Raw genomic sequence first — 17,671 nt, 5'->3', positions numbered from 1 at the left:
GAGTTCCCAATTGTTTTGAATGCGGCAACATGACCGAGTTTATGACTTGAGATTCTGAATTGGATGACAATTCAAAGTCCGTGCTTAATTTTTTTCAGAGTTTCCATTTGTCTTGAACGCACTGAAGTCGGAGATTCCTGAGTTCCCAGTTGTTTTTAAACGCAGCAATATGCACATGACTGATTATACTGGGGGTCGTTCACTTCATGTCCGAAACTCTGATAGGACTACCTGGAGTTTCTGATTTGGGACGTATCAGAATAAACCAATAGGAAGCTCTATGCAAATAATTAATGTTAATTTTAACTCGGAGGTTCAGAGTTTCCAACTTGATTTCAACGTGGCATTAGAACGTTTTATAAAATAAATTGCGTACTGTATTTTATAAAATAAATTGCGTACCCTATTTTATAAAATAAATTGCGTACCGTAAACCCCACAGTAAACGTGTAGGTCTAATCTAGGTTTCTAGCCTATGCCTAGCACCTTTGGCCATTTTAATTAGGCCTAAATAAATGTATTTAAAGTGCAATTTCAGAGATACATTTCCATTGACGGAAATAAAATGCACAAAAAGGGAAAGGGGGATAAAAACCGTTGCATTAAAAAATGTAATCGTTTTTATTTTTGAGGAAACAGACAACCACCTGTCTGGTGGACTAAATAAGGGGTTCTCCTCGGGGACTCCCATGCCTTCCATGTATTTTAACTATTCCACAACTAGCAAACCAGTTTCAAACTGTCAACAAAACATCAAGCCCTTGACTATGCGAACCAGGTGAGTTAGTTCAGGGCTACAATACAATTGCGAAATGTCTAGGTTTGAGAACCACTGGACTAAATAACGCAGAACACTTGAATCAGACTGTAGAAATCTACTCTGAATCGAATAGCTAGGCCTACTCGAAATCTACTCGGAATCTAACAGGGATTACAATCACATAAAACATGGCAGGGCAATCCAAGCGTTGTTCCATCCATGGGCTACTCCTGCCTGGCACCCGGCAACCCTACCGCTTCTGTTTTCGCGCTAAAATGACAGAGCACTGTCGGAATACACAGGAACTAGCAGTAGAAACGTGATGGCGTCAGGAGAGAAATGGGTGGTGCTCAAAATAAATCCCCGTCTTTGATTGGAGAATCGGATAGGACATTAGATTAAGAACACAAACTATGTAACGCTTTTTTGGATTGGACTGAAGCTTTGCAAAGCTGTATTCTCAGTGGTTGAAAAATGTTTAGCTTCTTCGTACCCTCCCCCAAATCTTGCCTTGCTTTCTTCTACGCCAGCGGTGTGTCACGGAGGTTTGTTAGCCGGTGGGGAGGACCAAATTCGGCCATCGATTGACCCTATTTAACCAAACTGGCAGTAAGTCGGGTCTGGGGGGTCGCCCTGACGACTTTTACACGAGTAGATCGCCTCGCCTGTTCTTACATTTCGCACCTTGATCGACCGCTCTTCCAATGTCGGATTTCAAGCTCGGGATTGTTCGACTTGGCCGTGTGGCCGGGAAGGTGAGCTGGATCCGGGGGCTGCCATGTGTGCGACAAGAAGGGGAGGGGATCACAAAAGTGCTTACAAAATGGCTCGTTGAGATAGGTGATGGCTGGCATTGAATATGTTTTAATATGGAAAACAGACAGACATAAGTCGTGGATCTTTTTAGAATTCTAGGTGGCCTAATATAAATGTTTCGCTGGATTTGTTTTCTCTCGAAGCCGCCCAGAACAACCTATTAATTAGCTAACCATGCTGAAGCTAGCTACATTTAACCAACGTTCGTAGCTAACTAGCTCATTTATGGACGCAACGATGGCATGGGTCAATGTTAAAAAAGTAAAAAATATCCTGGCATCCAAATGCACACTTCACAAACGGTCAAGCAAATTGTAATGTAGCTAACTGGCGACACTGGCTAGTGAAGTAGTAGGAAGCCATTGCCACGCTCTATAAGAAACACCGGCATGACAGCTCTCAAGTAACGTTTGTTACCTTTGTTTTAGCTAACAACGGTATTTATTTTATAAAAAAAACGATCTTATTTTTTATCTTTACATTTGAAGGCTGCCAAACTTCGTCTCCTATGCCATTATTATTGACATGTAGCTACGCCTAGCTAGTGTTTTGTTTAGGCTAGCTACGTCAAACAGTTTTTACCAGACGAATTTGAACAGTGACTTGAATATTTGTCTCCTCTTGTTTTTAGCTAGGACAGTTGGTAAACATTGAAATGTCACTTGTAGAAATGAGAACCACTTGGACATATCACGTGTAAGGGAGTGACCCCCTGGAACATTCACCTAGAGACCATATATAATAGTCCAACACCGTTGTGTTTTGCGTGCCAGTCAGTGTGATCGATAGCAATGTTTCCTCAAAAGGCTTCTGTGTTTCATGAATGCTAACATACTCAAAGCAACTGTAACTTGACTTAGGGTCTTGATTATACCATCACATGTGTTAGGTCATCTGATTTTAGGGTCATCTCACACACCTCATTGTTGTAAACTAGCCCCATTGTTGTTAATTCCACACAATAATTGTGTAAACCCACATTACATGTGGCAATAACTGTACATTATTTTGCAGACAAAGTACACACTGATCGATGAACAGGACATACCATTGGTGGAGAACTATGCTTTTGAGGTAAGTGGGTGAGGATTTATGTGGAGGTTGTGTGTGAGGGTCATTCTAGTCAGAGACCATTCCCACTCTATCCTGGCCCTGGTATAAACAACTGGACTTGTCTTGACTATGAGGCCTGGGATAAATAAATCAATGTTACACTATATTTTTCAGGCACGCATGGAGGTAGATGCAGATGGCAATGGGGCAAAGATCTTTGCTTATGCCTTCGACATTGGCAAAGGGCGCTGGGCTGGCAGGCCACTGCACGAGCTGCTCTGGTGAGTTGGTGTCCCATCCCCACAATCTTCTCCTAAATACATCCTCATAGTCTGTCGGTTAGGGCAGATTTTTGCCTTTATCAAACAAACTACGTGCTTCATATTCAGTGTGTGATGCTGGCAGACTGGTTGAGTCATAAGGCGATTTTAATGTTTATCCAGGGAGAAACACAGAGGAGGCATCGCTCCCAGCTTCCAAGTAGTCCACATAAACTCTGTTACAGTGGATAACCGTCTGGACAACCTGCGACTGGTCCCCGTGGGTTGGAGCCCCAAACCAGAGGAAATCTCCAGCAAGCAAAGGTATTACAGCTGTGCACTTCTCCACTACAATTACTTGAGCTATATTCTGCTCTTCTAGTACTCATCACTTCTTTACTGAGGAAAAGACAACATGATATTGAGAAAATATAAGATTATTCAGACTTGGCCTGGTATTACTTGTCCATTAAACGTTTCACTTGTCAGAACATAACTTTGAACTTGTGTTTTTTTCTATCCCTGTAGAGAGCAGTCTTTGTACTGGCTGGCCATCCAGCAGGTACCAGCTGACCCCGTAGAGGAGCAGTACCTGGAGCTCAGTCGTACCCGCTACTACAATGCTAACGGAGAGCTGGTGGAGGAGGAGGAGTGCTCCTGTACTTACTACGAGTGTCACTACCCACCCTGCTCGCTCATCGAGAGGAGAGTATGTACTGCTACCCGTATATTCAGCTTTTTTCTGTTATTTTCACTCACTCTTGGGAAGGGAGTGCTGAAGTACATGGCTTTGAGGATATTTGTGATCAGAGGCTGACATAGATTATTGTTGCTATTTTGAGGTGTTTAATATAATAGTCTCAGTACAGTGTCGTTCCACCAGTCTGACTTTGTATTCCATCTGCCCACAGCTTAGAGAGTTCAACATCTGTGGCCGCTGTCAGGTGGCTCGCTACTGTGGCTCCCAATGCCAGCAGAGGGACTGGCCCGCCCACAAGAAGCAGTGTCGTGAGCGCAAGAGGGTCCTAGCTCTGGAGTCTGAACCTGAGCGATGATCTCTGAATCAATCACCAGAATAGGGGAATGGGGGGGTGGGGGGTGGAAATTAAGTGCAGGGGGGGGGGAATCTGCTGACAGAGACGAATGACAGAGGACAATGTTGGTTGGTTGAAAGGGTGGGAAGATTAAAAAAAAAAAAAAAAAAACTACAACCAGTTCACAGAACTGACAAATCTCCATAACTTGCTTTTTTTGGAGAGGGAGATCCTCCTGGAGCTCTACCTGCTGCTATGAATTTGTATGTTTGAGTAAGAAGAGGTCACATGGATGAAACTGTCCATGCTTCTTTTGGACTACAATTGATTACAGTTGTCATCAGCTTTCTCCTTACTCCCAACCAGTAATGCCGTGTGTACAGGGATATAGGGATGACAGTGCCTGCTGTTCACCTGGTACAATGGACATGGACCTTTTCACTGTACTACTACTCCCTCTTGGACCTTTGGTGCACATACTCAAGACACCTTCCTGTCATGCTCCAAGACCAACATAAAACAGATTTTCCATGCTGTTTCACACTAGCAGTATTGTGTGTGCTGCCATTATGGACTGAAGGATATAGATAAAGTGTTGAACATTGGGGGGGGGGTGCTTTTGTTCTGTGTATTATTATTTTGTCACTTAGTTTTTGGGGAGGGTGGGAAGGGGTTATTGATTTTTGGACTTGATCACTTGTAGAGGCATTGTTACTTTCCTGTGTTGAACATCCCTGAATGAATCTGTCTCTTGATGCGATCTGGTCGGTTTCCCTTCCAGACGCTCACACCCTGTCGCTAACGTTTGAGGGATGTCCTGGGAACAACTTAAACCCAGGTTGGCCATTGGACAGGCTACGTCATTTTGTTCTTGGGATTGTATGAAATGGCCCGAATATGTTTTGTTTTCAACACATCAGTCATTAAAGAGATCTGTTCTATGTCCAAGTGATCGTAGATTAAATAATACATTTTATAGATCACCCCCTCAGTGTACTATTCATGCACACCTGCTCAAAGTTTGTCTTCCTGTAACCTCGCTCCCATGCTATTCCATACAGTGAATATAAGCCTGGTACATCAATGATTCAAAGTTGGCTTTTAGTGGTAGTGACCATAGCATTTTATGGGAGTGACCTGAGTAAAGTACTTGTAGTTTAATTTTAGCTAGTCGTCTGACTCTGTGCTTGGGTTGTGCTAGCATACAGGGTAGAATTAGGGGAAGGTATTGTGGGAGATGATTGGTAAATTAAGCCAATGCCTATGCGCTGGGAGTTTCTCCTGGTTTTTCTGTGTTGGCTGGAGAAGTTTGAACCGTTGGTCTACCTGGCTCTTTGCACATTTGGGCAGAAGTGTCTGGGAATGAGATTAAGGTGCTTTCAAGACAACTGGGAATTCAGAAATAACCAAGGTCCAATCATGACATTGGTGATCTTTAGGTCGGAAAGTCGGAGCTCTAGAAAGATGCCAGCTTACGACTTGGAATTCTGAGTTCCATGACCATTCAAAATTATTTTCCCAATTGGATCTAGTTTTTTTCTGACTTCCCAGTTTTCTTGAATGCACTGAAGTCGGAAGTCTGAGATTTCCCAGTTGTTTTGAATGTGGCATTAGTCTTCCTGTTGTCTCTTTAGTTGATGATGATGAATCCTGACAAACATTCACAGATCTAGCATGTAACAAGCAGACAGATGTAATACATGCAACACGTTGATTGTTATGTATGTAGACCGGTTCATAACACTGCACTGAGTTGTTTTAACATACCCCACTATTATATTTTTTTAGCGGGAGGGAGAGTTTGGACCATTGGGTGTCTTAAAAAAAAAATTGGTAAAGGAAAAAGCAAGTTGGGGATAACTGTAAAATGAAATAAAATGTTTCACATTGATGTATGACCCTTGTGGGAGTTTAAGGGACCCTCTTGGTATGACACCACAAAAATGTCTGTTTTTCACTTGCCTATGATTTATGATGTTGGTTCATTTGGATACAGTGCATTCGGAAAGTATTCAGACCCCTTGACTTTTTCAACATTTTGTTACGCTACAGCCTTATTCTAAAATGTATTAAATATTTTTGTTCCTCATCAATCTACACACAATACCCCATAATGACAAAATGAAAACAGGTTTTTAGAAATGTTTGCAAATGTATTAAAAATAAAAACAGAAATACCTTATTTACATAAGTATTCAGACCCTTTGCTATGAGACTTGAAATTGAGCTCAGTTGCACCCTGTTTCCATCGATCATCCTTGAGATGTTTCTACATCTTGATTGGAGTCCACCTGTGGTAAATTCAATTGATTGGATGTGATTTGGAAGGAACACACCTGTCTATATAAGGTCCCACAGTTGACCATGCATGTCAGAGCAAAAACCAAGCCATTGGGTCAAAGGAATTGTCCATAGAGTGCCGAGACAGGATTGTGTCGAGGCACAGATCTGGGGAAGGGTATCAAAACATTTCTGCAGCATTGAAGGTCCCCAAGAACACACTGGCCTCCATCATTCTTAAATGGAAGAAGGCAGGGACTGGGAGATTAGTCAGGATCGCGGGAAAGATCAATCAAGTAAAGTACAGAGAGATCCTTGATGAAAACCTGCTCCAGAGTGTGCAGGACTTCAGACTGGGGCGATGGTCCCTAGGCACACAGCCAAGTCAAAGCAGGAGTGGCTTCAGGACAAGTCTGAATGTCCTTGAGTGGCCCGGACTTGAACCTGATCGAACATCTCTGGAGAGACCTGAAAATAGCAGTGCAGCGACGCTCCCCATCCAACCTGACAGATGATATTTAATCAATTTTAGAATAAGACTGTTATGCATCAAAATGTGGGGAAAATCAAGGGGACTCAATACTTTCCGAATGCACTGTATATTTACGAAACGGTCAATCTTTCATTTAGCATACTATAATGGTTTTACATAGAGGCAATTTTTAGGGGCTACATATCTGGGTTAGGCTCAGAAAATGATAGCAGGGAATTTATTGTGGAGCTTGTAAAATCAGATCGTTACCCCTTGAAAATGTAGGCTAGTGCCTAAGTCTATTTGCAGGTGTGAATAAACTAGAGTAAAAAGGGGACAGTGGGCAAATGTACAAATAAAGGAGCCTGGACAGTTTAATGTGTGTCTAAGTAAAATGGAATGAATAACCTTTACTCAATGTCAACATGGTGATCAGTGGGCTGGTCTGGTACTGTGCAGCTCTCTGGGACCAGAGATAGGAGCATAAGGAGCCTGTGATGTTTATCCCCTCCTTCACATTCCCCAAGCGATCCCAACCCAGGCAGAGGAGTGAGAAACCCTCACTATATTGAATTAGGGCCGATGTGAAAAAGCGGTTAAAGGATAAAACATTTTTTGTGGAAAAACACTGCGACTGCTACTAGAAAATGTCACAAGTCTATCTTAGTTGCGGTACAATTTGCCCAGATGCTCGAAAGGTGTTATCATAGCACTAACGGACAGATTGCAATGCTTTCAACAGAACAATATTTATGCACACCTGAGCACAGTGGATATTTAACTGGACTTAATGGACAGCCTTTATGGATTTCACACGTCTGTATCTGAGCCACAACTCTCACTCAGCACCGACCCAGTGAGTATTTAAAGCTTATGTTAATAGAATTAAATGGGTATTATTGTAAGACAGACTGCATCTTGTTGGAACGCTACACAGGCAATCATATCCAAATCATTAAACTTAGACTCCCTTTTTATAGGGCTCCCGAGTGGCGCAGCAGCCTAAGGCACTGCATCTCACTGCAAGCGGCGTCACTACAGTCCCTGGTTTGAATCCAGGCTGTATCACATACGGCTGTGATTGGGAGTCCCATAGGGCGGTGCACAATTGGCCCAGCGTTGGCTGGGGTAGGCCGTCATTGTAAATAAGAATTTGTTCTTAACTGACTTGCCTTTTTAAATAAAGGTTACATTAACCACAAAGGCACTAAAGTCCTGAAATAATACCACACATGACAACTGATGGCCTGTCCTGACCCATGTCACACCAATAAGTGATATGGAGGCTGGAAGCTGGCTTCCCTTGACTACGCCTGAGTTTATTGTGACTACTGAAAATAATCATGTTTACTGCTACTGTTTGTAATTTGTATTACCATGGTTCTGAGACGCACATACATAATCTCTAAAGTATATTAATGTCTGGCTTTACAATGTGGCAGCTCTTGACCGGTGGTTAATGTTTTTTCCCTCTGCTCATTCAGGCTTTGCAGTACTGCAGCCTATCTTCTTGGAGTCCTGGTGGAAAGAGGTTGTGCAGCAGCTGCAGGCCATGGCTCCAAAGTGGAGCAACGGCCTTGTTGGGACTCTAGGGCAACTCCTAACCAGACATGATCCAGACATTGTGATGAATGCTGCTGGTGCCTTAGCCTCTTTGGTGTGTGGGTGTGGCAGCCTTACCAGTAACCCTCTGTCTTGAATCATCCCTCTCTCTCAGGTTGAGAGCTTGGCTGGGCGTGGGTGGCTACAGAGAGACCAGGCTGTGTTTGGGCAGGTCTTGACCAGCCTGTTGACCCTGCTGGACCAAGGACGGGAGAACAGTCAACTCTGCTGCCCTGATCCTGGCCAGGCTGTCCCTGTGTAAGGTGGCCTGCCAAGGCTTGTTACGCCACCCCTCAGTCCCCAGCACCTTAAGCCACCTGGCACAAAGCCACATCGGACAGAGGCAAGGACACAGGGGGATAAGGTCTTGTGTGGCAAAACACAGCGCTGCCATGATACTGCGCTACTGATCTCAGAATGCCATGCCAGTAGGAATTGTGTTATTGCTTCACTACCTCAGATTGTTTAATCAAATATTGACACTGACAGTTTATCTTGATTTTGAATCCACACCAAGCTCTGTTATTCAAAGGGGTATTGTTTTGTTAATCTCTCCAGGTTCACCGTCTACAAGCCCTGATGAGTGAGGTGGCTGAGCCAGAGGCGGGACAGACAGCCTGTTTTGCATTGAGTTGCCTAGTAACAGAAGATGGACACGCTCTGGTGCTGGATAGCCCCTCCTTCCCCAGTCTGCTTGATTCCCTTCTTTACTGCTTACAAACAGAAGACCAGGACAGTTCCTGGGTCGCTGCCATGTATGTACGTCACTCCATCTGACACCCTAGGGCCTGGCTCATTCTGTCATCAAGAAGCATTTATCTCGCTATCACTGTACCATTAGAGAACATGGAAAATATTTCACAATCTATCATAGTGTAGCCAGATAGATTCCTGGCTGAAGCACAGCCCCTCACCCTTTCCATTCTCTCTCTGTCACGTTTGTGTGTAGAGAAGGACCAAGGCGCAGCGTGAGTATCGTTCCACATCTTTATTAATATGTGAACTTAGCCAAAATACAAAAACAATTAAGAATAAACAAAACGTGACTAAAGAGGTGCTACATGCACTAACTCAAAATAATATCCCACAAACACAGGTGGGAAAAACAACTACTTAAATATGATCCCCAATTAGAGACAACAATGACCAGCTGCCTCTAATTGGGAATCAGACAAAAACCCAACACAGAAATAAATAAACTAGATAAACCCCCCCAGTCACGCCCTGACCTACCATACAAAATAAGAGCTCTCTATGGTCAGGACATGACAGTACCCCCCGACCCCCCCCCCCCCCCCAAGGCCGCAAAACCAGGACCGTGGACCGTCGCCGGAAGCTCTGGACTGGGAAGGCGCACTTGAGGCCTGGTGCGTGGAGCTGGAACAGGTAGCGCCAGACTGGTGACACGCACTTCAGGGCGAGTGCGAGGAGCAGGCACAGGACGTACCTGACTGGGCACACGCACTTCAGGGAGAGTGCGAGGAGCAGGCACAGGACGTACTGGGCTGTGGAGGCTCACTGGAGGTCTGGAGCGTAGAGCTGGCACAATCCGTCCTGGCTGGATGCTCACTTTAGCCCGGCAAGTGCGGGGCGCTGGCACAGGACGCACTGGGCTGTGAATGCGCACTGGAGACACCATGCGTATCACCGCAAAACATGGTGCCTGACCGGTCACACGCTCCCCACGGTGAGTACGGAGAGTTGGCACAGGACGTACTGGGCTGTGAAGGCGCACTGGAGACTTGGTGCGTATAGCCGGCCTCATTTGTACTGGAACTTTAACACACTTCTCGGGATGAGTACGGGGAGCTGACTCAGGTGGCATCTGACGGCTAACACTCTCCTCAGGGCGAATGCCGTACATACTACGCCAAACCAACAGCTCTCTCTCATCACCCCCCTCAACTATCTCACAGTACTCCTCGCTCAGTCTCTCCCAATATTCCTCTTCGCTCTCAGACTCACCCCTCGGCTTCGCCGACCAACCCGTGTGCCCCCCCCCAAAAAAAATGTTGGGCTGTCTTTCGGGCTGTCTTCGTGGTCGTGAACCCCGGCGTCGCAGATTCTTCTCCCTCGCTGCTTCCGCCTGCTTCCAGGGCAGGCTTTTGTTTCCTGCCATTATTTCATCCCAAGTCCAGGATATCCTCCACTCCTGGCTTTCCTCCCATGCCCAGGATCCCTGCTCCTCCTGGGCATGCTGCTTGGTCCGTGGGTGGTGGGATATTCTGTCACGTTTGTGTGTAGAGAAGGACCAAGGCGCAGCGTGAGTATCGTTCCACATCTTTATTAATATGTGAAACTTTGCCAAAATACAAAAACAATTAAGAATAAACAAAACGTGACTAAAGAGGTGCTACATGCACTAACTCAAAATAATATCCCACAAACACAGGTGGGAAAAACAACTACTTAAATATGATCCCCAATTAGAGACAACGATGACCAGCTGCCTCTAATTGGGAATCATACAAAAACCCCAACATAGAAATAAATAAACTAGATAAACCCCCCCCAGTCACGCCCTGACCTACTCTACCATAGAAAATAAGAGCTCTCTATGGCCAGGACGTGACACTCTCACTCTCACAAGGCAGTGAAAGTCTTGTCATGAACAGCTGGAATGTTACACGTGAGAGCACAGGTTTCTCGAGTAGCGACTGAATATTGGCTCATTACAGTACTCTCTGGAACATCTCTGTTGAACCAGGTTATTCCAACAAACTTGGAATGCCATGTATGCTTGGTTGGTCAGTTATTACATAGCTTGAAAAATAGGCTAATATCAATAGGATGTCTATTACTGTATTGATCATATTACTATATAAGTTTGATTATATATCAATATCCATTAGTTATCAATTATTGGTGGTATAATTACATTAAAATGACAATGGCATACTCTTTTCAATAGGGATAAACAACACCTCAACCAATGAAATGTACATTTTGTTGTTACTTGCATTTATGTCTCAATCAGGGGAGGTTGCTGAGGGGAGGACGGCTCATAATAATGGCTGGAACGGAACGAATGGCATCAAGCACATGGAAACAATGTTTGATGTATTTCATACCATTCTGCTCCATCCATTACCACGAGCCCATCCTCCCCAATTAAGGTACTACCAACCTCCTGTGCTCTCAATCCCATTCTGACTCCCCTCCAATCTCTCTCCAGCTCTCCCTCCATTGGCCAGGAGCTCAGGGAGGAAGTGAACTCATGTCTTAGGAACCTGTAGCTGCTTTCCAAACCCCTGACAACTAGACTCCTCCCATTGGGGGCCTGCACTGTGTCCTAGGAGAAGTGTTTCCTTGAGAATGGGCTAGAGATCACATACAGGTCAGCTGACTGCAGGAACGTTAAGGAGTTTTATTATAGGGACCTTTTCACCAAATAGACCCAGTCCAAGGCTCATAATGTTTTTAGAGGAAACATAAATGAAAAAATAAAAATTGTTACATGGACAAGCAACATTGTGTCATTCAATGTAGAATTGGAAATAGTCAACCAATATCAAAAGGTATCATTGTGTAAGCAGGTGCCTGATACTCTTTTTCGGTCCTCAGCCTTCTGGACAGAAACTGTTCTCTATCTTGGAACCCTAAGTCATGTGACCATGTCTGTCTTCATCCTCAAACATGGACATGAACTCTCACTGACTGCTCCACTCTACCTCTGATGGGGGCACCTGCAGCGACCCTGTGCTATTGGCCATAGAATCAGAGGATGGAGGGACAAGGCCTGGTCCTCCACAGGAGCTGCATGTGATTGGATGCACAGCGTCTCATGTGCGACGGAGTTGGGTTTCAACGGCGGGCAAGCTAAAGCCCAAGGTGTATCAACTGTATCGTGGTCAAGCGCTAATAGAGCTGGGCTAAATTATGCTACTCCAGTCAATGCAGATTTTACTAACAGCAGCCTTAAACATTTACCATAACACCAAATGTCTTTTGTACATTTCTCTTTGCTAGGGCTATAGTGGGTGGTCTGTCCCCAGGAACCCTGTACCAGCTGAGTGTGTGTGCAGTGGGGCCTGGGGAAGAGGTTGGCCCCTGTGTGGCGGTGAAGGTCCGTACAGCCGAGGCCACCAACACAGCCTATACCTGTACTGTAACGGCCATCACTTCCAAAGAGCGCTGTTAGAGCCTGCCCATCACCAAGAGGACCGACAGCACAAGAGGTCAAACAGGACAATGACCCTAAGCACGCAGCCAAGACAATGCAGGAGTGGCTTTGGGACAAGTCTCTGAATGTCCTTGAGTAAATGAGCCCGGACTTGAACCCGATCGAACATCTTTGGAGAGACTTGAAAATAGCCGTGCAGAAACGCTCTCCGTCCAAACTGACAGAGCTTGATAGGATCTGCAGAGAAGAATGGGAGAAACTCCCCAAATAGAGGTGTGCCAAGCTTGTAGTGTCATACCCAAGAAGACTTGAAGCTGTAATCGCTGCCAAAGGTGCTTCAACAAAGTACTGAGTAAAGGGTCTGAATACTTATGTAAATGTGATATTTCGGTTTTTTATTTATTATACATTTGCACAAATTTCTAAAGCTGTTTTTGCTTTGTTATTATGGTGTATTGTGTGTAGATTGATGGGGGGGCAATTTAATCAATTTTTGAACAAGGCTGTAATGTAACAAAATGTGGAAAAAGGGTGAATGGGAAAGACACAATATTTAAGTGCCTTTGAATTGGGTATGGTAGTAGGTGCCAGGCACACTGGTTAGTGTCAAGAACTGCAATGCTGCTGGGTGTTTCACGCTCAACAGTTTCCTGTGTATCAAGAATGGTCTACCACCCAAAGGACAACTGTGGGAAGCTTTGGAGTCAACATGGGCCGGCATCCCTGTGGAATGCTTTCAGCACCGTATAGAGTCCATGCCACGATCAGTTCCATTGTCTTAGTGACGTTGAGGGAATTACCTTAGTGATCACTGTTTTACAGCCTGTGCTCATAATGGCTACTCAGTGAAACGAGCTTTCCTGATTTGTCATAGACGCTTGCTTAAAAAACTTTAATGAGCAAGCCTTCACAAACTGGCCTCTGTAAAATGGTATAGAATCAGCTTGATTCCCCTCTGTCGAAGACGCTTGGACCTTTTTTTATATTTTCAGTGGTATTGTTAACAAACATAAAGAAAATGAGAATTAAAAACAGGTTCAGCCCCTGGTTCGACCGTGATCTTGCGGAGTTACATGCATACTCAGGCACATGCATACTCCGGCTGACTGGCTCCCGTTCAGGCAAATAAGAAATAAGTGCACTCAGGCTATCTGGAAGGCCAAAGTTAGTTACTTTTAGGAGCAGTTCTCTCTCTGTGGGTCTAACCCCAAGAAGTTCTGGAAAATGGTTAAAGACCTGGAGAATAAACCCTCTTCCTCACAGCTGCCCATGTCCCTTAATGTTGATGATGTGATTGTTACTGATAAGAAACACATGGCTGAGCTCTTTAGTCACCACTTCATTAAGTCAGGATTCCTATTTGACTCTGCCATGCCACCTTGCCCATTCAACATTTCTTCATCTCCCACCCCTTCTAATGTGACTATCCCCGATGCTTCCCCCTCTTTTTCCCCTGTCCCGCTACGAAGTTTCTCCCTGCAGGCGGTCACTGAGTCCAAGGTGCTAAAGGAGCTTCTTAAACTTGACCCCAAAAAAACATCTGGGTCAGATGGTTTAGACCCTTTCTTCTTAATTAAGGTTGCTGCCCCTATCATCGCCAAGCATATCTACAAACTTTTTAACCTGTCTCTCCTCTCTGGGGAGGTTCCCATTGCTTGGAAGGCAGCCATGGTTCATTCTTTATTTATAGGGGGAGATCAAGCTGATCCTAACTGTTATAGGCCTATTTCTATTTTGACCTTTTTATCAAAAGTATTGGAAAAACTTGTCTAATCAACTGACTGGCTTTCTTAATGCCTAAAGTATTCTCTCGGGTATGCAATCTGGTTTCCGCTCAGGTTATGGATGTGTCACTGTAACCTTAAAGGTCCTCAATTATGTTACCATTGCCCTTGATATTAAGGAATGTTGTGCTGCTATTTTTATTGACTTGGCCAAAGCTTTTGATATGATAGACCATTCAATTCTTGTGGGCCAGCTAAGGAGTATTAGTGTCTCTGAGGGCTCTTTTTTCCTGGTTGGCTAACTACCTCTCTCAAAGAGTGCAGTGTATAAAGTCAGAACATCTGCTGTCTCAGCCACTGCCTGTCACCAAGGGAATACCCCAAGGCTCGATCCTAGGCCTCACGCTCTTCTCAATTTACGTAAACAACATAGCTCAAGCAGTAGGAAGCTCTCTCATCCATGTATATGCAGTTGATAGTCTTATACTCAGCTGGCCCCTCCCCGGATTTTGTGTTAAACGCTCTACAACAAAGCTTTCTTAGTGTCCAACAAGCTTTTTCTGCCTTTCACCTTGTTCTGAACACCTCCAAAACAAAGGTCATGTAGTTTGGTAAGAAGAATCTCCCCACAGGTGTGATTACTACCTCTGAGGGTTTAGAGATTGAGCTAGTCACCTCATACAAGTACTTGGGAGTATGGCTAGACAGTACACTGTCCTTCTCTCAGCACATATCAAAGCTACAGGCTAAAGTTCAATCTAGACTTGGTTTCCTCTATCGTAATCGCTCCTCTTTCACCCCAGCTGCCAAACTAACCCTGATTAAGATGACCATCCTACCCATGCTAGATTACGGAGACGTACTTTATAGATCGGCAGGTAAGGGTGCTCTCGAGCGGCTAGTTGTTCTTTACCATTCGGCCATCAGATTTGCCACCAATGCTCCTTATAGGACACATCACTGCACTCTATACTCCTCTGTAAACTGGTCATCTCTGTATACCCGTCGCATGACCCACTGGTTGATGCTTATTTATAAAACCCTCTTAGGCCTCACTCCCCCCTATCTGAGATATCTACTGCAGCCCTCATCCTCCACATACAACACCCGTTCTGCCAGTCACATTCTGTTAAAGATCCCCAAAGCACATACATCCCTGGGTCGCTCATCTTTTCAGTTCGCTGCAGCTAACGACTGGAACGGGCTGCAACAATCACTTGAACTGGACAGTTTTATCTCAATCTCTTCATTCAAAGACTCAATCATGTACACTCTTACTGACAGTTGTGGCTGCTTTGCATGATGTCTTATTGTCTCTACCTTCTTGCCCTTTGTGCTGTTGTCTGTGCCAAATAATGTTTGTACCGTTTTGTGCTGCTACCATGTTGTGCTGCTGTCATGTTGTGTTGCTGCTATGCTGTTTTATCATGTGTTGCTGCCTTGCTATGTTGCTGTCTTTGGTTTCTCTGTTATGTAGCGTTGTGTTGTCTCTCTTGTCGTGATGTGTGTTTTGTCCTATTATTTTATTTTTAACCCAGCCCCCGTCCCCGCAGGAGTCCTTTTAACTGACTTGCCTAAATAAAAGCTGACTATGACCAGTAGAGTAAAGCATTGGATCACACTGAAAAATCTTACATGTTCAGAGCAAAAAATAATCAAGACTGTGACAAGCTTGTTCTATTGTAGTTTTGATAATGGGTCTTTCATTTTTTTTGTATACTAAATCTTAAACTTTTGCATAATATATAAATTCCAAATGTTTACACAGCAGAAAATAAACTATACCAATACCACTAAGCAAAACGATTTATCTACCCATAACAGTAAATACAGTAATGCACACTTTTTGCCTCTCAACAGTCATTAGTTAAGAGCTGCACTGACGCCCCCACACCACGAGGCGTCATGAGTCATTTAGTATCACAGAAAACTTCATAAAATTATACTCTTCGGGATTTGTTTTACTCTATGCGGAAGTTGCAAGTTTCATAACAGTTATGTACACATTGGCTTGTATATGTTGGATATTGTAGTGGTATAATAAATACGTCAACTTAATTAAAGTGTTTATTGACGAAATGGTCAACCTTGGACTCACAAAAGTGGACGATGCGCTTGCAGCAAAACATCCGGTTGGTTTTTTCTCTTTCTACTGCTTCAACCTTTTACCCAAGACACTGCTGAATGGTTGCTGTAGATCAGCTGTAGATTACACGTGATTTGTGTTTTGACATTTTAAACACGATTATATACATTTGCTAGGTTTTACAGCCTTCCTTGTTCTTCCTTGCTAGTTGTGTTCTCAGATTTCTTACCAGAGCTACCTAACCTGGGACACATATTGAACATAAAATAATCTCTCAAATGATGATTGCATTTTGTATTCAACCCATTTGCGATCTTTCTTCTCTCTCAGGGTTTACAGCAGTATGCTGCCTGTCAGTCTCATGCCTTCATGAAAGGGACAGGGACCTTTATATTGGGTGAGTGACACTCTCCCAATGCTTTGTTTTCACTTCATATAATAACTATTTATTTATGCATGAATGCATCGTGGAGCCTCTTTCATGTACCCTAACATTTCCTGTACTCTCTATTGTAGGGACAAGTGGATTATTTCTCATACAAAAAGTTATTCAGAAGAGGCTTCCATATCCTTTGCAGTGGAACCTGCTGATTTCAACAGGTGAGAGTGTGCATGTGTACTCAAATGACAGAATGTGATGTTTAGCTATAACTTTCAGTAATATAGAGTTTAGAATGATTGTCTAAATGTCAATCATGTCTACCACTTTGTCTCACCTTGTTCCTTTCATCGCCCCCTCTACTCCCCTTCAGCGGCTTCGTCAGTGGGCAGCTATGCAGTGACACGCTGGGAGACAATGAAGTGCACTGACCTATGGATGCTAATAGAGACAGGGAAAGTACCAGACCGAACACCACACAGTGAGTATAGCAGTGGTTCTACTCTATTCTATGCCATTCTATACTACGTGGACTTAATCTCAATGCTGGTTGTGAAGACGGACACAAAATAAGAAGGGTTGACATTAGGTCAGCGGTTTATTCAGCTCTCAGGTCTCTGACATCTCTCTGTGTCTGTCTGTATTGCAGTAGCAGAGCCTGCCCCTGAGGAACCAGCTGGGCCTAAGAAGACCCCATATGGAGATGTGATGGAATGACCACAGGACATACTCATGTACAGGCAACCCCAGTCCTCTGCTTCACATCTCACCCACTCAACCCTATCAATAAACACATGTGTTATGGTTCAACTGTGTCACCATTGGACAATGTTCTGCCATGCTGGACTTAGTTTCACGTGGGTTCAGTGATTGAACCCTTTATATAGATCAGAAAACCTTGTAAGGGTTTTAGTTGATCATGGCATTTTGTCAGATTGGGCCACCCTGACTTGTGTCCAGATGAGTACTGTATAGTGCATAGTTTATTTAATATATGGAAAAGGTAAGGGAAAAACATCTGTTAAAGAGTGGTCCTTGGGGCTTGAGGGTTGAATAAACAATGTCCATTTGATCATATCCTG

The 17,671-nt window shown here is 44.1% G+C and overlaps 2 protein-coding genes and 1 long non-coding RNA gene across 7 annotated transcripts; all 3 read left to right on the top strand.

The window, feature by feature from the left end:
- Window positions 1–1,233: 1,233 nt before the first annotated feature.
- Window positions 1,234–5,814, top strand: LOC115159582 (zinc finger MYND domain-containing protein 19). 2 transcript variants are annotated; one of them, XM_029709454.1, is made up of 6 exons: window positions 1,234–1,369; window positions 2,591–2,650; window positions 2,804–2,910; window positions 3,073–3,213; window positions 3,418–3,598; window positions 3,801–5,814. In XM_029709454.1, exons 3-6 carry the CDS (start codon window positions 2,810–2,812, stop codon window positions 3,942–3,944), a joined length of 567 nt encoding a protein of 188 aa, XP_029565314.1. In that variant the 5' UTR covers window positions 1,234–1,369; window positions 2,591–2,650; window positions 2,804–2,809; the 3' UTR covers window positions 3,945–5,814. The 2 variants fall into 2 exon arrangements, with proteins under 2 accessions (XP_029565314.1, XP_029565313.1); XM_029709453.1 differs by having other exon boundaries at window positions 1,234–1,515.
- A 3,023-nt stretch (window positions 5,815–8,837) lies between these two features.
- On the top strand, window positions 8,838–12,701 carry LOC115159581 (uncharacterized). Of its 4 annotated transcripts, none has more exons than XR_003868911.1 (4): window positions 8,838–9,032; window positions 9,227–9,245; window positions 11,453–11,614; window positions 11,842–12,701. It is a non-coding gene; the product is annotated as an uncharacterized LOC115159581 (long non-coding RNA). The 4 variants fall into 4 exon arrangements; XR_003868910.1 differs by having other exon boundaries at window positions 8,838–9,036; XR_003868909.1 differs by lacking the exon at window positions 9,227–9,245.
- Window positions 12,702–15,479: 2,778 nt separating this feature from the next.
- On the top strand, window positions 15,480–17,671 carry tmem141 (transmembrane protein 141). The gene is made up of 5 exons (XM_029709450.1): window positions 15,480–16,256; window positions 16,541–16,607; window positions 16,727–16,810; window positions 16,963–17,070; window positions 17,239–17,671. Exons 1-5 carry the CDS (start codon window positions 16,203–16,205, stop codon window positions 17,304–17,306), a joined length of 381 nt encoding a protein of 126 aa, XP_029565310.1. The 5' UTR covers window positions 15,480–16,202; the 3' UTR covers window positions 17,307–17,671.

The sequence above is a fragment of the Salmo trutta genome, chromosome 23 (genome assembly GCF_901001165.1).
Source record: "Salmo trutta chromosome 23, fSalTru1.1, whole genome shotgun sequence".
Classification (NCBI taxonomy): domain Eukaryota; kingdom Metazoa; phylum Chordata; class Actinopteri; order Salmoniformes; family Salmonidae; genus Salmo; species Salmo trutta.
The sequence above is the reverse complement of the archived record's forward strand: the minus strand, read 5'-3'. Positions and strand labels throughout refer to the sequence as shown.